Raw genomic sequence first — 22203 nt, 5'->3', positions numbered from 1 at the left:
TCGCTTTGGTGTAATTATTTAATGTTATAAGTGGAAGTCACCTTTTTGAAAATTTAAAAGTTGATTAACATATCAGTTTTATTTTTTCTTCGCAAGTGTGTTGAAAATCGTGGTACGAAATGCGTGTGCATCGTGGTACGAAATGCGTGTGCATCGTGGTAGCACACTTGTATCGTAATGTACTTTACAGTACATATGGTGCTACTTTATCGCACTAGTTCGAAAATTAGCATATTACGTTACTGTGCCGAACATTTAAAGGGCCATATGTACTGTAAAACGTTGAACGATACATGTGCGAATAGGTAATTCGCAATTCGTGTCGATTTAAAACACTCCTTTCGGTCGTGTTTTAATTTATCGCCACTCGTTTCGAATTTCCTATTTTTCGCACTTATATCGTAATGTACATATATATATATATATAACAATTAACGGCTTCAAATCAAAATGTCGAATGATGCTTATCAATGCTCCATTGAGCAGTAACTTTTTATTTTGTGAAATACCTACCTATTCTCTTTCACACACTGAGCAATATGGAGCCTGTTTTTATTTTAAAACCATTTCACGTAATTTGTGCACCGTCGCCGCCTTAGTCTCTAGATTAATATGTGCCCAAATGTCAATTTGGATTAATATTTGTCTGTTTTTGTGTCACCATCACTAGCAATATAGCTAAAGTCTGTAAAGATAAATAATAAATAAATAAATAAATAATAAAAATAAATATTATAGGACATTATTACACAAATTGACCAAGTCCCACAGTAAGCTCAATAAGGCTTGTGTTGAGGGTACTTAGACAACGGTATATATAATATATAAATATTTATAAATACTTAAATACATAGAAAACACCCATGACTCAGGAACAAATATCCATGTTCATCACACAAATACATGCCCTTACCAGGATGTGAACCCGGGGCCATTAGCTTCGTAGGCAGGGTCACTACCCACTAGGCCAAACCGGTCGTCAAAAAGATGGTAGCGATTTCTGTTATTTCATTCCGGACAACCTATGTACTTTTGCGTAAAGTCCCAGACAAATGGATATAATTTTAAGGCATGAACACAACATTAAGAAGGTTGTATATACCTCAATTGTAAATACCTTTATTTATTTATAATGTTGTTACCTAGCAACTGATGTTTGCTGTCAATCGAAAATAAATAAATGTCGTAAAGAGCTTATTTGTTCTCTATTAATTTTGAAGTTGTAGCTGTGTAAATATGGAGCAAGCATAAACTCGAGTACCTGTGTTGTTACAAAACCTGGAGGTTCAAAATTTTAATAGTGCACATGGTAATGCCGATGTTGGAAAGTTTAGGCAATCTCGAGGGTAAGAAGAAAATACCATCTGCAAAGATTCTTGCGATTTGATTCCGCCATAGAAATCTGAGCCGAACTATAGCGCATCTTTGAGGTACGTGTGTAGACAAGACATACGACCTATGCCTGAAATTCATCAGCTAGAAGAAAGACCCGAATCACGACATAAATTACTCGTGTCAATTTTGGACCTGGAGCAAACTGCTTACGGAGCTACATAGCTAGACGAAATTTACCCCCAATTCTCCTAATGTGCAACATACTAGACACTTTACCTCCGGAATATCTTGAATTAAAGTCCAGTTAGCTGTTAATATCAAAGAACCTTGTTGAGAACCTTGCAAGTAAGTTTTGCGAACACGAAAGAGTACTGTCAGACTGAGATACGTAACATTCGTCACAGAAAACGAGACTAATGCAGCTTGTAGCATAAAGATGAACAAGGCTAAAAAGAAGAACAATTTTAAAATTATTAAAATTAAAATTTATTTATTTCAAGCCAAATAGGCTCATATTTGTACAATATTCAAACATAAAACATAAAACACACTAAAGAATAACTACACTAAAATATACAATAAATTTACAAATTATAATAAATATTCTTATGCTATGCTGCTAGCCGACGCCTGTCCTCACATGCCTATTACAACAGTGGGTGATGTAGGGACAGTCGAGACGGTCTGCAATCATCGCCAATTCCAAAGAGATTAGGAGCTGCAAGTAACTACTTAACTTACACCTATTCTATTACTATCTTATTGTGTACCAAATTGAAAGCAATAAACATACTTACGTTATTATTAGGTTTTTTTAAATTTCATTCGTTTATAACCTCTACATAGTATTAGGTCTACTTGGGTGGTTTACATGTAATTTTTTTGTTCGGTTTCTTGTAACCAATTTTGTACAAAAAAAATACTTCTAGACCTAATATTATGTAGGGCGAAAGTACGCGTACGGATGCATATGTAGTTGTGCACGCACACATAACTATATTTAGGTTAGGGAAGAAATCAGAGATGGCGCTTTCAAATGAGTTTCCATAAAATGCTTCAAGAGGGCTCTCTTTACCTATATACTTACTTTACTCTTTGGTTTAGCCTCAATTAATACTTGTTCATTTTTCAGTTACGAATACTGGACATTGTTTTGTCCGTATGCATGGATGATTCATCATCGTCACTGGGAAAATACCAATATCCTGAGTCTGCAAAGATACACCAGGTAAATTAAATAATATACGATTTGTGGAGAGTACTCGTAAATGCTCGCCTGCCTAAATTGAAATTATGCATAAAATATCGTCGGGTTTCTTGGAGTGGTATTTAATGGATCACGAAACCCCGGAGGCGTGAATTTATTATTGTCAAAGTTAAACCTCCTTTGTGATGTGTTCTTTAGCTAGTGTCACTGCTGGTGCGGTGTTGCGACGTGAGCGCGCGCTGCCAGTCTGCGAATGTGGCGGAGGGCGCGCCCCCGCTGCCCAACCCCTTCTGCGACCCGCCCCCCACCGTCACCGCCGCCTCCAACGTGCACAGGCCACTCCTCTCCGCTCCCGCTGCTGACATACTGTATAACAGGACTGGGTATGATGTCGGTTTTTTGTTACCTTAACATAAGCGAATAGGCGAATTAACACGACGCGTAGACACAACAGTTCAAATATTGATAAAAAAAAACTTTCGTTCAAATAAAGATAAAAGGAAAATAAAAACTTTTATATAGGTTAGAGGTATCCACTGCTTTTGCTCGTCCGGCAGAAGTAAATGGGTATACGGGTACGCGACTCCGGCCTACTCAAGCTCCCGTCGTTGTTTGCCCCTTTTCTCTCCACGACGACAGTATCCTTAATTTCTTCTGTCCCCTCCACCTGTCCTATGTCCATGTCTTAACTTGGTGGGCTTCATAACTTCGGCTGTTAACCCATTATGATCCGAATTATTTTAGGATCCCAGAAAGTGATGATTTTTTAATGTATCTTTGTTATATATCCCCTTAGTCATTAATAGATGTATCAATTTATTACTTCTGAAATAAACTATTGATGCCATATGGCACCGTCAGGCTAATAAGTAATAATAATAACGCCTGTGAACGGGTTTCAGCAGGTATTTTACATGACATTAACCTTTTGCATGGCACGCCTATCGCACGCGGCGCGTAATCGTGAACCTTATCTGAACGGCTAGCACATGATTACACGCGGGATAACTCGCGCCGCGAGAAACAACAGTCGCGTGTCACAAATTTCTATCTCGACTTGTCAGTTTCTCGATTGTGGTAGCATAAGTTGGCAGATCGAGAAAAGAATTCCGCGCGAGAGAGCCATCCCGCGCGCGACTCGGCCAGTGTGGCCATTTATACTTGGAACAAACTTTTCTTTCATAGCAACACTGAACCGGTACTAACATAATCGGAAAAATAATGAGTAGTCAGCTTTAGAAACGGAGCGTCCCTAGTCACGATAACTTTGTCTCCTTCTCGCAGTATTAAGATTAAAGAAATAGCAAATATTATTTTGAAGTCGGAAATGTCAATGTGTCAATCATAATTTGATTCGCTTTGTCGTTACAAGCTGGAATACATTATTATATCTAAAGATTTACCTACCTAATAATTAAATATAACTCCTTACGAATGATTGGTGTTTTGTTAAGATAATTGAGATTACCCGAAAGTTTTGGCTAATGAGCTATCATCTTTACGAAGAAGACTGAAGATCTCGTGATAATCCCCAATATATCTTCCTTGTGGCTGGCTAGCTGCTGCACCGCTGGCTTCGAAGATAGATTGATGACATGAACACATAGATATAAGAAGTAAGGAGATTTATAACGAAGCATAATTTCAACGAGTCTCGCTGTCTCCAACTGTCCCCCACCACATCATTAAAGGCGTGGCCAGACAACCAACTCACGCGCTGTGATTGGCCAAACCGCGCGGTTTAGGAGCCTAGAGCGGCGGCACTAGAGTGAGGACAATTTGATAGAGCTATCGATATTTTACATGTTCTGAACATGAGTAAGAGACCTTAGAGTTTTGACATTTTTGTTATAAGTAATAATTGCCATAGACTTAATTTATTTAAGTCGAGCTAAGAATTTTAAGGTACGTGTAAGGTATATTAGTTGATCCATAAATTCTCTCACAAAGGTTTTTACTGATAAAATGTAATACAAAGCTTTTAATTAAAAAAAAAACATGTACCATGATGCGAAAGCTTGTTTATGCTTAAAATTTTAGTCATTATTTGATGTAATGTTTGTTTAAATTGTTTACTTTGGGATTGTCGTTAGACGTGAGCGCTTCATTAAAAAAATAGTTTCAGTTTATTATAGCATATTTCGTCACCAATTGAAAGCAATTCCAGCATGTTACATAGAGTTATGAAGAACTGCGAAAGCAAGTTATAGTAAATTATATTGTAAGTATAATGCACCATTAAATAAGCTTTTAAATCATATGTACGAATAATAAGGAAAGAGTAATCATAATTATCAGTAAAAAATCTTTCTGATAGAACTTTTGGATCGACTAAGTATAACAATATACTATTATTTTAAACATATTTATATTCTATCGTTATATAAATGAGGTGAAGTGTAACTGGAAACATTTTTTCTTTAAAATGATCCAAACAAATAACACTTTTCTCGCTCGTAAACCAGTTAGGGCCCTCTACCTGTAGCATCTATCCATTTTTTTTAATACTGGAATTTTTCGGGAAACTGGAAAAAATGGCAATCATGAACATATTTGATTATACCTAGTGCAGTTATTCGAATCGTTGCTAAGAACCTGAATAAAATATACTTATAGGTATAAACTATAATGTTATAAATAAATTGTACTTAATTAAATCAGTTATTTTTTGGCTTACCTATTCGATTTTTAATCCAAATTAATAAGTATTAAATTAAACATTAGGTGCATATAAAATAATTGTAAAATTTTACTTGAAAAATACATAATTACTTTCATACACACTATATCCAAACATTTTTATCGATAACGCTCAAAGATCAATTATATGCACGAGCACCACACTACTTCGCGGCGTCAATGAAGGGAGCGGTTGGCGGTCGTACCAAGAAACAATAATGCCCCTGGGAATATCGTTAGCGGTTTAATGCATTGCGCCGTGGCTATGGACACTACAAATAGTTTTCCATGCCAAAGCGTCAATGTAGGATGCATAGATAAATTGCCACGCGTTTGTATGACAACATGGTCTGACTCAGAAAAATCATATGCCACTGGATTTATTTGTTAAAATGTGTGGTTTTATTGACTAATACGTGAAAAAAAATGTGGTATGTAACTCCATGATCCTTATAGTTTTTGGATGCACTCCTATTTCGACACAAAATAACGCTATAATTCGGCATTTCAATAAAATTGACGCGCACATTGTTCAATGACAGCTAATTTGCTACTGTCTTACGGCGGGCCGGTATGGCCACGATGTGGCCATGTCGCGGCGACACGCGCCACGCCTCCGTCAGCCATCTAGTACTTTCTATGATCTGAGCATGAACAAGTTTGTCATCAAACACGGCGCCTATACCTAAGCATGCTGCTGCTGTGCGCAGCCATGCTGCCACGGAGGACATAGAAGGGCTCAAGTTGGGAACCTACTCCATACAACGACACTCGAGTGTTAAAAACACTGAGTTATTTTTGCCTGTTTTGTATTTTAGCGATCTATGGATGCAGCGTTAGTTTTTTAAGTGTTCTCATATTCCGAATACACAAAAAAATGACAGAATGTCTGTTAAGTATCTAAAGAAAATGAAGCACGATCTCAAATAAAGTAACTTTTAAATAAATGCTCCATAAACATTAAGTTATTTTATTTACTCTGACCTCTTTTAGATATTTAGATTTAGGTACGACTACTACGACTCCCACCGAACGGGCGGAGTCGGATCGCATTTCACATTTATGTGGCCGCAAGCCGGTCGGCTGCTCGCGGACGCGGAGACGCCTCCGGACGGATTCTATCGCTTCTGCGATATATAATGTATAGGGATATTGAAAATGCGCTCCGGTGCGGCCTGACTCCAGCCAGTCAGTGGGAATCGTACATTAGGGTGGTACAGAATACTCGTATTACGGCCGTGGTCTCTTGTAAGGTGGAGGTTGAGTTGGGTTGCCAGATTCATTATTTTGCATTATTTTATTATACGCAGATATAGTAACAAAAGTGTACTTAGATACCTACTTAGGGTAAGTAATAGGTACCTAAGTACAGTAGGTGTAGGTTACCTTACCCATTCTGAAAGTTTTAAAATACATTGCGTTTTTGTACTACTACTACTACTACTTCCCTGGCTCAGTGACCCAAACAGGATCTTGGCCTCTGACACAAGAGAGCGCCACTCTGCCCTATCCTGCGCCACTTCAAGCCAGTTGGGTATTCCGAGGGCGAACAGGACTTTTAGGACTTCGTCGTTCCAGCGGTATCTGGGACGCCCAGACGGACGTTTTCCACCCGGGTGCCCCACATACGCTCTTCTCACAGCACGTTCCTCTCCCATTATCTCTAGGTGGTGCGTTTTTGTACACATATTATGAATCATTGCTCCCCGGATATGCCTTTAATTAAACCCCGAGACCGTGGTTTATATCCAACAGTCAATTGAAACACGTGACGAGTTATTGTACTTAGGTGCTGGTTTATTTAACTATTTGCGTATATATTTTTTAGGTGGGAGGTTGCATGCATTGACTGTAAAAATACGCGTGTAAGTATAACGGGTTAGCACTGATTGACTAGCACTTAATTATTTCGTGGATTAGCGATGTAATATTTTTGTATCAATTAATATGGATTTCCACAAAGTGATTTCTAATCACCCTCCAGTCAATTCGCCATCAAACTGTTTGCTTTGTTGATGTGGTGGCACAATCTCAGGCTTATAATTTTTCTGTCGGGTTTTCATTTAACTTAAGAGAACAAACAAGTAAATGTGAAAAAATACAATCATTTTGTTATTAGCGGCATGATAATTATAGATAAAGGTATCTTAATAAGTATGTTATAAAGCAATACCACGTACACGACCTTACCTACCTAGCTAACGCACAAATCATAAAACTCAGGATTCATATTAAACTTACACAGAAAAGTGCTGTAGTATGAAATAAATACAAAATATAGAAAATTAACTTTCTTTTAGGACCAAATTCAACAAAACTTCGACAAAATATGCTTCTCGCGACCCTCTAGCCTCGAAGACAGTTTCTCTCCTTTTGACGTTGTAACGCGGGATATTTTCTCTCCCATAGTGCACTTGTGCTACGAGTTTCGAGAGTATCCCGCGTGGAACTGTCAAACGACAAAATTATGTCGCTTTGACATTTGTCCGCGAGACAGCGCGTTGTCGCGCGCGTCTTATGCTACCGATTCGCGAGAAAGTTCTATGTCGCGGCGTTTTCTCGCCTGTCGACTGTCGCGCCCATCATGTGCTAGCCGTGCAGTACGAATGAAGGTTGATATTGGGCTGTAGCCGCGCGCGTCATATGACGTCTTTGGCGGTCAAAAGGTTAAAGCTCTCAAAGGGCCCTTACCTGTTGGATCTATATCCCCACGCAAGCCTATCAAAAGACCGCGATTTATAGGCCCGAGAAATCCAAGGATATACAATTAATAATAATAAAGGAGATGATAATAATAATAAATCCGGAACAATATCACGCCTTATCTGGCAATATAAACCGTCCGGTTTTTATCCCGTTGCCCAGTACTAAGTCCCTCGCTTTCATCCAATAACCTAGTTCATTTTAGATTCCAACAACTCTCAATATTCCTTACACCCTGGCGGGTGCTGCCTCTGCGCGCGTCCCAAGACACGGGCAAGGGCAGCATCCGCTTCGTGTACCCCTTACTTTTTTTTTAAGTGTCAAAAAGGCACATCTACGTGTTGGCTTCGGCTCCGCGCACGCCTCCCAAAGGTCCGGAACACCATTATTCCGTGATGGGAAATACATATAAATAATAATAAAATAGCTTTTTATTTCCACACTACATAAAATCGATACATTGCATTATAAAACAGATAGTAAATAATTACATTAATTTAATGTGGATCCCTTTTGGGTGAAGCCTGCTCACACTTTCTCCAATTATCTCTATTTTGGGCTGCCTTTAGCCAATCTATGCCTGCGACTGAGATGATGTCTTCTGTCCATCTTTTTGGTGTTCCCCTGCCTCTTCTATAACTACCTCCAGAATCAGGCGAACTAAATTGACAAGTCAAAGTGCACAAAATGACACCACAGTTTGGCCAGTGCTGTTTATATCTATATTTTCAAAAAAGTTTAAATTAGTGAATATCGCGAGAATTCACCGCTAGGTCAGTTCAAATGTAACTTTAAGTATTTTATTATTTTACTAATGTTCGTTGGTATTTCGAAAATTGTGTTATTTTGTATTAGACCTGAAAGAAACATTTTTTATTTTATTTCATGAAAATAGAGACAACGATATTGGATAAATATATTGTAATTAAAAAAAAAAACATTTTGGCTAAAATTACAAATAAGGCCAAGCCAAACAGGGCAATTTTTCTCTCAATCTGATTAATTTCTTAATTCTATTGTGTGGTATGGATTCAAAAATTTAATCGTCTCGGTGATCCCTATTGCTTCGATTGTAAAGACCAGACCAGACATTTAAGTTGACAATTAGGTCAGCATTAGGCGGATCTACACCTTTCGAGACATTTGTTTCATTATTTATTTGTCGACTTGTCGGCTAAATTGTAACAATGGTAGTGCTTACGAGCAATGTTAGTAAAGTAAATGCAAAATGCATTTTAACTTTGTTAATTTCATCCCAGAATGCTCATCTTCATAATGAATGTAGCCAAGATACTGAACTTTAAGATGCACAGTGACACGCAGTTGTAGGTACGTCCAAATACAAACTATCCATGTTGAAGTAAAAACTGGTACGATATAGGGTAAACCGTCTATTACTGGCCACCCTCCTATTACGCATGTATTACATATTTTAAAATAGTTCATTATGATACAAGTGTGCTAAGTTGGTCATTATACACGAGGCGATATTGTGCGCGCGAGCTGTAATCTAGCGCGCAATAAGAAAGCCGATGTGGGTAATGACCAATGCACACGCGTCTCATACGACGTTTCTCAACACACTTGCGAGGAAAAAACAAAAGTTATTTATAGCTTAGATTTTTTTGTCAAAACAGTAAAAGTACAATTTTCAAAATGGTGGATTACCTTTTTAACATCGAATAATTGCACCAAAGCAAGCTGGGCTTTTAGGCACTTATTCGCCAGTTCATTGAAGTAAGCTACCAACACGTTTTACAAGAAAGACTGGACGTTTTTGCTGATTTTCCATTGAATAAAAGTTTCATATGCCGCCAATAATTTTTCACCCGATTTTGATGGTAAAAGGCAATCGTTCTCGGCTCTTGCCTCTATTAGTATTACTGGCAGCGTCCATTTCATGTGTTCTTCATTTTCAATGCATGAAAATAACATTTTTGACAATATATAAACTAAAACATGCACAACTATTCCAATTTTATGACTAATACAGAAAATGGCTGGCGCGTTATTTTTTTTACGCACGATTCCAATGCGCGCGCAAGGCAAAGGCGCGAACAAATCGTCAAATAGCCAATTAAAAAAATGTAAAAAGCTAATATTTTCGTATTTTTCTTCGACGGATGAAGATCAAATCGATAATAGTACTTACTTACATTGTACAACGAGGGAGGTAAGTAAAGTTTTGGAGACGAGGGTGATAATTGCCGACAGCCGCAGGCTGTAGGGAATTAAAGACCCGAGTTTGCAATATTCTTACACCCGGAAGTACACAATGTTTTTCATCACACTTGCGAAGAAAAAACTAAATTTTAAGCGAAATAATTCTTAAATACGGTGACACATCAAACATTCGTCCGCCATTTTGTAATTTCTTGACAGGTTAGGCATCGAAGGCACAGACATATTCGGCATTCAGCCACGATTGAAAATTATGTAATAGTACATTTCGATGCTAGTGCGGAAAGTATGTCATTACTTGAGAATGACATTTCCGCACGTGTACCGAACGACGTTTTTTTAATACAGTTGCGAAAAAATAAGAAAAACATCAAGTACTTTTTTATGCATGTTCTAAAAGACAAACAATTGTAAATATAAAATATTATACTATTATCACCTAAGTATCGTTATTTACGATTATTTGTGTATCGTATATTTAAAGTGTATGAAAACCATATCGAATGTTACCTTTGGAAACTTAAAACATTATTGCAGTAAGAAAAAACGCCTCTGCTTTGACAGGCGTTTCGGCAGCTATTCCGTTACATTCAGACAACTTATGAAAAACGGTTTTTCAATATTCAATATTAAAAAATAAACGTGTTATAATGATGGAGAGGTAAATAATAAAATATGAAATATGCTTATATTTATTATTTTTACATGAACAGTAGGTTTTTATGTTAATTACGACTTTTAAAGGAAACTAACATTAACACTCATCAATAAGTAGTCATGAATTGGAACAAGTGGAAAAGTAAAAAGCACTAGTTCGCGAAATCCAACTTTCCGCACGCTAAACAGCTACGTAAAAAAATTAAATGGCTTTTAAATTAATCATATTAAATAATTTAAACTATAAACAAAAATATTAAATTATAAACATCAGTATTTTAAAGTAAAACTCATTTATGCTACTTGGTTTGTATGTATAAGTGATCTAATAAAAAAAAGCTATAACTCCCGCGGGAACAAAATAGGCCTTTGTCCTTCAGTATACCTGCATGAAATAAGATCTTTTTCGAGCAAGTGTGATGAAAAATATTATTTTTACCTAGTTGGTTACTAAATTCTGTCCCTGCAATAATCTTTATCTACATAAAATATTCGAACGAAAGTTGTATAAACTACATATTAAAATGAAGTACACAAAATCAATAATTATATATGACAATATCATTCAAAATACCCTCCTCTGGCCTTGACACAGGCCCTCAAACGACGAGGCCAGTCATCAATAGCGGCACGCACGATTGTCATGTCTAATTCCGTCACTGTCTTAACTATGGCCCGCTTGAGGGAGTCAAGATTTGTGTGGGGTTTAGCATAGGCTTTCTCCTCAATAACCTGTCATATGGCATAATCCAGGGGGTTAAGGTCCGGGCTGGAGGACGGCCAGTCTTCGTGGGCAATAAAGTCAATTTTGTTCCTTCGAAACCAGGCTGAGTTGTTTTTACCTTATATGCAGGAGCTGAGTCCTGTTGAAAGACCCATGGCTGATTTTGAAATAGGGTGTGGCTTAAGGGCTTCACTATTGGTTCGAGAACGGTTTTCTGGTAAACTTTGGCCCCAGTTTTCACACCTTTTTCACAGAAATGAACCTGTGTTAGCCCTGAGTATGACACACCCAGCCAAATCATCACATAAGAGGGATGATGTCCTCGTTGCACTCTCGGAACAGCCGCAATCGCCTCTTGACTGTTTTTTGCATACACTCTGTCGTTCTGGCGGTTACAACATTGTTCAATAGTTAAAAAAAATTTCATCTGTAAATAGTATTTTTCGGTGGCCATTTTGTGCGTACCGCTTCAATAGAACGCGACTTCTCTCTAGCCTCATAGACTTTAATCGTCCATTAAGCAAATTACCTTTTTGCCTGCGGTAAGCGTGTAGTCCAAGGTCTTCATTGATAACTTTTTTTAGGGAGCTTCTCTTTACAGACATCTGTATTGCCAACAACTTTTGCTTCCGGACGGGGTTTTTTTGCAATTCTCGCCTTCACTGCCTTTATTAGAGCTGGGGTCCGAACGGTGCGTGGTCCCCTTCGGCCGCGTACGCAACCAGAGCTTCGTAACCAGATGCGATCGAAAACTATTTCTGCCTTGTACGAAACCGGTTGCGATCAAAAACTAATTCCGTCTTACTAGTTATCAGTTACGATCGAACACTTTTCTTTGTTGTACGAAACCTTTCGACCGTTGATAAAGTCAGCTAAGATTATATTTATACACCTTGTTATACAGTATAAGTACTGTACACGTTATATATCTAGTCAAAAATCAGAACACAAAAATTGTACCAGTTGATAATATTCAAATACTTTGTTGGCAAATACAATGTAACCTTGTTCCTTAAAAGACACTGGCTTAAGAGACATGGAGCACTGACATTCGTTGAAAGTCACTACTGTGACTTCATTTGCTTGACATTTGCAGTTGTTATTCGTCAATATAAACAAAATATTACTTAGCCATGAGTCTGGTACGAGCATACGAGAATATAAATCGTTGTATATTTATTGGGTGTCCAAATACTGAGTTATTATTGATACCCGACATGGTAAGGGTGCGGATGCTGTGTGACTTAAACTTTTTTATACTAGGTACCACTCGTGTGGCGACCATTTAGCAGCTGATACCTAGGAGGACTGTAATGTTTAAGTGGCCAGTGATTTGTTATATTACCCACTGTAAAGGTTTCATGTAAGATCTAAATATGTTACATTGAGTTTTGTTAAATCAATAGTTTCAAAAAAATGCACAGGATATGAAATTATCATGAGTATCATGACAAAATATTTGAAAAAAAAAACCTATAGCTAGATGGCCCAGACATTGGTTTCGTATAAGAACGAGAAGTGTTCGATCGTAACTGGTTACGGGTAAGACGAAATTAGTTTTTGATCGCAACCGGTTTCGTACAAGGCAGAAATAGTTTTCGATGGCATCTGGTTACGAAGCTCTGGTTGCGTACGCGGCCGAAGGGGCGTGGTCTTCCAGACCTCTTGCGGTCATCGAAGCTCTGAGTACTATTGTATCTATTAATAAAATTGTTTTGTTGATTTTTAGGTTTTCAAGCAACTTCAAAATCATGTTTGGCGGGTGCCCATATATGTGCAACGCAATTACTGCGATACGATTCTCTTTTAGGCCCCAATTCATTATAGATACGACGAGATAAGCGTTATGTACAGTACATGATTATAGCTCACAAATCCACCACATTATGTCATTATCTATTTTTTCGGTAGCATTTGTTTTAACGGAAATAAAGAGGTTGCAAATCAAGTAACAGAACTTAGTAACGAACTAGGTATTAATTAATGTAATTTACGAGATAATTTAATCTATAAATTATGTTCGGTGTGATAAAACCTCTTTGAACTAACATTTGAAACTTAAAAGTTGGTTAAAAAAATGTATTACTCGACCAAATTAAGAAGGCTCTGTTTCCATGCATATTATTAGCAATCAGTTACTGTCTTAACTCAGTCGGATAATATAATGAAAAAGCACGAGTGTTATAATATACTGAAAAAGCACGCGTGTTTAATATCTAGGATTATAAGCCAGAAATCGGTGGAATAAAAACGTCGTTTTGAGCAAGTGTGTTGAAAATAGATTTGTCTCTTCTGGAATATCCCAGATTCAATGTCGTGCCTTCTTGTGTAGAGTAAGCTGAAAGACATTTTTGTTTAGGCCAATAAATAATCAGTACTTTAGTAAGCCTTTTATGTAACCTTCATGTTTTTAATAACAACATTGCATGTTTGTTCGATCACGTTCGCGGCCTACGTTCATGCCTAGCACAAAACGATTGACTAGGAGCATGTCCAATGCACTGCCGAACTCGCAGTGCACGGCTAGTCCGCGCACTCGCGCCGCCCATCCCTCGACACTTTCTCCCGTTGTCCTTCTCGCCTCGAAAAACTTCTCCCTGTCGGCGAAGGTACACCTTTTCGGCGAAAAATGCTTGTTCAGCACTTCGACTAAAGCGTCAAACGCAACCTCCTCTACTTTCATCGGATGCACGAGATCCGTAGCCAGACGGTAAGTCTCATCCGATAGATGAGTGAGTAATAACGGGGCCTTCTTGGCATCCTCAACTGAATTTAAAATAATATACTGCTGCAGCCTTCCAAGAAATATCTTCCACTCTTGAGAATTATGGTCAAAAACTGTAAGACTTCCGATACAAGCCATAATAAATGGTTGTTTTTTTTTCCACGCGCGGGAAGATTCGTCGCCAGTGAGGTAGATGTGAGCGTAAAGGAAACACAGCAGTTCAGTCGACGGTTCGTTTATTACTGGTTGATACAAAAGGGGGCGCGGGGAGCGACACCGCGCCCGCGTCGGTTTGCATGCATATACTACAATATGACAAGTTAAAAGCTTAAGGGTACTTATAATAGATCGTGTCATCCGCGAAGACGCGTGCATTGACTCGTATTATCATGCTATTAAAGGTTAGATTTGACAAATCTACACCTCCTCGTATATGACGTGAAGTATATGTATGTTTACGCTGTTATCTAGTCGCTAGACGCTAACTGAAACGAATATCAGCGAGATAACCTTACAATGTTACTGTACCCGATGAAAGTATCAGGAAAATAAGTAATAAATAATATTGAGTGCGACGGTAATAGTGCACTTGTTTAATCCAGGACTTATATGAAGAAATTGACAGAAGAGTGTTGCGTGTGCGAGGAGAGCATACGATTGCTGCAGTTCCTGTGCTGGGAGCACGCGGGTTGGTCGCGCATGGCGCTGGCCGAGCTGCTGTGGCAGATGGCGTACGCGTACTGCCACGAACTGCGCCGCCATTCGGACGCGCTCACCGCGCTGCTGCTCATGGAGGACAGCTGGCAGCAGCACCGCATACACAATGTCATCAAGGTAAACTTTAACTCTATTATCGATTTTAATTTTCTATAATAGTCATACAAAACACAGACTAACAGAAAATTAATGCCTTATATATTTTCGTAAAGGGCGTTTCTGAAGAGCGGCCAGGGCTGCTGGAGACGGCGTCGCGCGCGCGTGGCCATTACCAGAAGCGCGCGTACGCGTGCGTGAAGCTGGTGGTGGGCGTGATGTGCCGCGCGCCCAGCGCCGTGCGAGCCGTCCACGCGCAGCCGGAGGCGCGCCGGCGCTGGCGGCAGCTGCTCGCTTGGCTGCAGGATGAGCTCGACCGCGTTAGTAATATTTCATTTCGATTTGATTACAAAATTACAAGCCCATTGGTTTAACTCGCATCAATTCCGGATTTTATATTCAAAAATTCAACGCATATATTCGAAAATTTGAGATCTAACAAAATTCTTTGTATGTAACACACACTTGGCTGGGTTACTAAAAATTCATATTCAGGAATATCTACATGATAACCTCTGCATCTGTAGAATTCTTTCTTTAAACAAGGTATCAATCTTATTATTTTAACAATGTACAACAGAATGTTTTAGTGATAAACAGTATTTAACTATATGTAGAACATATAAAAAAATGGTTTTCTTTTATAGAAATATGGACCTGGAGGTTACGGGTCGTATGGCACGTGGTCACCGCCGGGTACATCCAATGAAACATCCAGTGGATATTTCCTAGAAAGAAGCAATTCGGCTCGAAAAACGCTTGAAAAGTAAGGATGTGGATTTACTTTAAAATAAAATAAAATAATGAAGCTTAACCATTTTGACGCCATATTTTATATACAAACATTTGACTAACACGGTAAGGTCCTTGGCGCAACGTAGCCATCGTTTAAATTATGAAGATTAGTGGCAACGTACGACAACTCAGGACGACTTCAGTCGTTCTTGACGTCCAAACAAACCATTTAGGTTTTTTCTTTGTTGACAGAGCTTACCAGTTGTACCCGGAGGATGAAGACGAAGAAGAGGAATCTCGAGAGAACGTGGAGGGCGAGGTAGAGGTGGTACCAGGCACGGAGAGTGGCGACGAAGAACCTGCGGTCGACGTAGAAGCGGGGTCGCCGTCCGCGCCCGTGGCGCCACCCGTGCCCTCCGCCGCGCCCGCGTCCCCCGTGTCACCCACCTCGCCCTGGGCCCCGCCCGCGCTCGACGCGCCCGACTCGCTCGCCGCGCACCCCGCGCCGGCCGCCACGGTGCCGCCGCTCGCGCCGGCCGCCACGGTGCCGCCGCTCGCGCCGGCCGGCCCGTCCGCCCGCGACCCGCACGCGGCTATTTGAGCTCCGCCTCTGCTGCCGCGCGGATCGGAGTCGCCGCCGCCGCCGCCGCTGCCTCCGCGGAAGCCGTCCTCGAATCGCCGACCGCCTCCTCCGGTTCCCCGTCGAACGGCTTCGCCCGTCCGCGAACTACAAGTATTTATTTTGCTTCTACAGATTTTGTACATAGCCGCGGGGACGGCTCGACCTACGCGTCCGTAGTGGTCTCGGACCCCAGGATAATATGCTTAGCCGTAGCTTCGTTCTGTGATGTTAACGATATGTGTAAAGTTCGTTCAAAAGGGCATTTATAATTAAGTATTAAAACAGATATTGTTTCTCGCCCTGAAATGTACAGAAGGTGTCACCCAAACGACCAGTCGAGTTGTTCACGAAGTGATCATCGCCGTTTACGCATTTAGCATTGTCGTCGTCGAGGTGACACTTTAATTTTTGTTATTTAACGTCGCGCTTATAAAGTACCATAGTATTTATTACTCTCTAATTAAGGTTATAATTATTCATTTTTTTTGCTTTCATATTGACCTACGTGTATTATATTATTATCTTAATTTAATGTAAAGTTGAATAATTTCAATGTCTAGATTTAATGGAAAATTGTCTACAGTGGATTCAAACATTATTAAAAATAAACATTCAGAGTGTGTGTGCTTACAGATATTACCGGGTTATGGTATAAATCTTACACTTAATATGATTTTGGCACTCTTATTATCATTTATCGCTTATGGTCCTATATATTATCACTTATATTTGTACCGAATAAATGTCTGGATCACAAAATATTTATGTTTCAAACTGCTGAATCATGTTTACAATATAATTCTGGAATCCAACGTACTTGAAATGTTAAAACTTCAATTTAATCTCAAGGGACATTATGTGTAGGCCACTTAAATTTAAGTGATAGTCAGTCTGCTTTCCTTTGAATTGCCGAACTACATAACTTTACAACCTATGTGGATACACCAGATTGCCAAGATCTTTCAATTTTATAAAGCCTGATGTAGTGTGAGTTTGGTATACCTGACATCTATAAAACGGGAATGTGGATTGTAAATGTGTTTTTTTAAAGGACGAGGAAAGCAAAGTTAAAATATCAATTTTGCTCGCCTTATACTTTAAATATGTTTAATAGCAGATTTACTCAATTTAGATATTGATAGTTCAAGGGATTTTTTTAAAATTATATACTAAGATACCCTAACAGCCGCATGAGGGCACACCTCTTCCAATTTGTACTGCTTTCATATTCCCTAAGTAATAGAAACAGGTACACATACACAATTGAGCATAATGTAATGAGCCCAAAAAATCGCTTTCAATCATGCAGCATGATCTATACCAGCAGCACGTAGTTACGGCACATAAAAGATAAAATTTATCAAACATACGACAACAAAACTATTGGTCATTAATTAATTCTTCAGCGATTTTTACGTCATCGTCCAGCTTAGCTTGACAATCCTCTTCCTACTCTATGTGCAATTTTAAACTTATTGATGCCCGATAAGCTTGTCTGAGTGAAAGCATGCCGTAGACGATGAAGATAAATGATTGCAGGTATGATCAAAAAGGTTGCAGATTACTAGCCATAGCCATAATACATTGTGTAATTCTGTGGACACCTTTCCGATGGGTAATTCCAGAAAGGAAAAATAATTATTTAATTTTACCTATTTCGACCGTACCTAGTCCTTGATTCAATGTGGTTAAAATACCTAATGCTGTCATTTATTAGATAATAACAGCCGGGAATTCTAACGTATATTTCCAGTTGACTGGGTACGAAAAAAACAACTGTTATATATTTTTTATTTTTAAATGACTTGTTTATTAGTTGTATATATTTTTGACATTATTGTGATTAAAATTAGAAATTGTACGTATTGTGTCGTTTTAAAACATATCTAATCTGGTTCTTGCATTATATTTGATTGAAAATTTGGGGTTTAATATTAGCAATCCGATAAGCTTTTAATAGATAATACTGATTACCAACAGAGCTACATAGCTGTACGTAGCGTAAACTCGCTCGACGTTGCCTACCATGCTAAACATTGTCTAGCATAAAAATCATTGTTTCTCTACGAAACTACTGTATTCATGGTATCCTCCTAATATTATAAATGCAAAAGTAATGCTGTCTGTCTGCTACCTCTTCACTTATAAACTGCTCAACCGATTTAGATGACAATACATTTAGTAAATATATTAAGTTGAGGGCCGGCAAAGTACAGGAGTGTTTGTCAATCATCATCATTCGAAGTCAGAAGCTAGTTCATAATTATGCGAGAAAGGCGACCTTGCCTTTACTAGAAATTAGATAACGTCAACTGTTTCGTGAAGAATTACTGTATTTACTAGGATTACTAGAAGAGGTATTTTAAAGGCCGGGAAACAACATATAAGGTGCTAACAAATAAGTTACCGATATTATAAGAGATGGTACTTTACATTAAAACAATTAATTTTTAATAGAAATCAAAAAAACTTCTTTTTTATTTTTGTATTTACCGAACAAAACAATAAATTATAATGATTTGCATTTCACTGACAAGATGTTTATCACATGAACAATTGTTTGTCTTAAATGTCATTATCAACATGTCATTTGATTTATCAACGTGAAGTGGCCGGTTAAGTGTTAGGTAAAAGAGGTTCTAGAATCTGTTCAATGTTTAACATGTTGTTTTTGCGTAGCAAAATTTGTTTTCCAAATTTCTCCAATATAACATCATAAAACCTTGTAATAATTTTTCATGATTACATATCCTTCAGGAGCCGAGCCCGCTATCAGCTGTAAAAATATTGGTAACTAATTTTGTAGGACCTTATTATACCTCTGTCCTTCGCAGCAGAAAGTAAGTGTCAGAAAACTCGGAGGTTCGTTGTTGTCGACCAATCAGCAATCAACAAATTTAAAATAAAAACGTGGCATTTTTAAACATTGGACTGATGATTCAGATGGACTATTTGCTACTTTCCAGACTTGATTTAGACCTATACATTGTCACATTTCCAAGCAATTGTGTGAAAAAGTTTATTTTATTTTCGTTTACATTTGGTTTGCATTAAATTATGGCTGCTAAAAATTGGCATGCGCACGTTACCTGCGCACAAAATATGCATGACAAATATTTATCAATTTAATTAGAAACAGTAAGCAGTAGCATTCAGAAACTTAGATAAAGCGTTAGTCTGGTTGTAGTGTAGACGTCCGGTGTTTTCGCCGGTTCGGCAACGATGTGTAGCTGTCAGTAGCCACATACAAAACTAGACGTGGCATGGTCGCGTAGCACGGTCTGGTTTTCGGCGAAAACACCAGACATCTACAACCAGCCTTAAGAGTTCCTGGTGGGAATTTAGATAACTTTAATGTTTACATGGTCTTACTACTCGACTAATATTTACCATTGATGGTATATAATACTAGACTATCATTAATCTGCTTAGTTAGCTGTATACAAAGATCACATAAATCGTGAAATTCGTATTGGAATCGCTGTAGAATCGGCATCTTGAGCAAAATGTGACATTGGAGTGAAGGGGTATAATATAGCCGTGTAACCTTTTTTCCAGTAAACGACGACAGACTTGTTAATGGGCTGTTTGTGTTAACAGTACGAGTAACTTACATGTTTAGCGCATCATTTATTACAGCCCACCAACGCAATGCCTACAATAAATACAATATGGCAAATGCTTAGGGATATTTCAAAAATGACTGCTATGACTATGACCCCTGACATCATGGTAAAAGTTAATCCTTGAATGACTAAAGAATAATTAGTTTAAATCTCATACAATATAGGTACTAAGTATTGTAAATGACTAGTCGTACAGGAAACGTTTTGCCACTGTCATTGTTCTGCTTTGTTATAAGTTTAATAATTAGTAGGTAAATTAATTTTGGTTTAACAATTTTTCCTCTTATTCTCTCACTCTACCTAGTGATATAACTTTAACATCGCCTTTGGGTATCAGGGCAAATGGTATGTACGTTAGTGTGTTTATAATATATACAGATGAATACAACTTCATGTCATTAGTCCACAGTCAGGTGACAGAACCACACATTTTTATCTCTTAATGTGTTATTATTTTTTGTAAGTAAACATTTTGTAATACAGTAACAGTTGTATTGAAATGTAATTTTAGTCTTGTTGACTGTGTGCCTTATTTAATATTCGGTTTCGGTTGCTAAACTTTTGTTATTTGGTAGCCTGTGAATTATTATATTTGGAGCCATCACTTTTTTCGCTTTTACTATTAGTGCAAACGGAATAGAACAAACCTCGAAATCTCTTGGACAGTCCTGAAATTTGGTATGTATGTAAATTAAAGGCCCCTTATTCATGTCCATACCATTTGACATTTGGGGATCTCGAGGAATCGCAGCCATCTTTGAAAATGTGTACCATCCTGGAGAAATTCGCGTTTTACTCAAAATCTACGTTATCTAGGAAAATATGGTGTAAGACAACATTAAAGCTTGTTAAATTCTACATAAAAACGTAGATATATTAGCGAAAAAATATATCTTGTTATAGAAAATACTTGCTGATTGTAGGTTTAGCGCTTATACGCTTCGAGGGGACATTCTTTTAATAGGAAACTCGGAGGAATATGAATTTCGCTTTTGTGTATACATTTTTACAGGACCTGTTTTCACTTGTTAATTAAAGAAAAATCAGTAGAGCCGCCTTGAGAGGACTCCGAATATTGAATTATATTTTTTCGTTTTGAGTAAAACGCAATTTTTTCCAGGATGGTACATATTTTCCAAGATGGCTGCTATTCCTCGAGGTCCGCAAATATCAAATGGTGTGGACATGAAAAGGGGGCCTTTAATTTACATACATACCAAATTTCAGGACTGTTCCAGAGATTTCGAGGTCTGTTCTATTCCGATTGTGCTATATTCTGGCCATGTTTTGTTGGCATCCAAACATGTTCGTTGAAATATCAAATGGGTTGATGATGGATTGCTTCAGTAACGCATAGTATTTATCTGTTTTGACAGGAATATAACTGTTTATGTAATTAATATCTGGAAAGCTGTTCGTTTTAAACCAAAGATCGAAATACTACACACTTAGATTAAGGGTATATACGGTGACCCTTTTTAATAGTTAAACAATTGAACTGTTTTGTATTTTTTATAGAAAGTGTGCGTTATCAATGATTTGTTGAATGGAATAAAATGTGATTGATCTTAGGCTTAGATAGGAGATATAGTACATGTATGTAGAAATCAATGCGAAGTCTAGCATTTACAATAAACGAGCGATACCTAACTTTTGCGAGTTTCAACACACTTTGTAAATTAAAAATTACATTGTGTAAGTGAATAAACGTAAACGAGTTTGAAACTCGTGAATGGTCTCGCCTAGTAGAAATTAAACTAGTGACCAAGGGTCCTAACAGTTTGCTGATAAATGTTCTAGAAATGCCATGCTACGATTCTATGAGCATTGATCAAAGTCGCAGTGCTGAGGCAAACTTTACTTGGTATATTATATAAATATTTTAATTTGCTTTATTTTTATATGTACCTTAGGCCGCGAAGCTGTGCTAGCTAGTGTCGTCTGAACAGTGTAAAATGACTTAACTAATAGACTTACTATAAGAACAGTTGAGTTTTATATAACATTTCTATGGCAAATATGTAACGAATAACATTTGAAATTATTAAAGAATGTTTAAGAACAGCATTCTTACAGATATTATAATATTAAAAATCAAGAATTAAAATTAATTAAATTTTACTTCACTGTTGTTTTATTCTTGATGTTTTAGTTTAATGCGTTAGGCGCAATATCAACGAGACGTCATTATTTGGT

General features: G+C 37.9%; 1 protein-coding gene across 5 annotated transcripts in view; it reads left to right on the top strand.

Moving 5' to 3' along the window:
• Positions 1 to 22128, top strand: part of LOC133520844 (probable ubiquitin carboxyl-terminal hydrolase FAF-X) — an 83948-nt gene extending 61820 nt beyond the window's left edge. For all 5 annotated transcript variants that reach the window (XM_061855555.1, XM_061855563.1, XM_061855539.1 and 2 more), the window contains 6 exons: positions 2468 to 2563; positions 2741 to 2925; positions 14814 to 15045; positions 15141 to 15344; positions 15672 to 15790; positions 16012 to 22128. In XM_061855555.1, the coding sequence (XP_061711539.1) occupies positions 2468 to 2563; positions 2741 to 2925; positions 14814 to 15045; positions 15141 to 15344; positions 15672 to 15790; positions 16012 to 16360 (1185 nt within the window). In that variant the 3' untranslated portion in view covers positions 16361 to 22128. The remainder of the gene's footprint in view (positions 1 to 2467; positions 2564 to 2740; positions 2926 to 14813; positions 15046 to 15140; positions 15345 to 15671; positions 15791 to 16011) is intronic.
• Positions 22129 to 22203: the final 75 nt, after the last annotated feature.

This window comes from Cydia pomonella, chromosome 1 (assembly GCF_033807575.1).
Source record: "Cydia pomonella isolate Wapato2018A chromosome 1, ilCydPomo1, whole genome shotgun sequence".
Classification (NCBI taxonomy): Eukaryota; Metazoa; Arthropoda; class Insecta; order Lepidoptera; family Tortricidae; genus Cydia; species Cydia pomonella.
The sequence above is the reverse complement of the archived record's forward strand: the minus strand, read 5'-3'. Positions and strand labels throughout refer to the sequence as shown.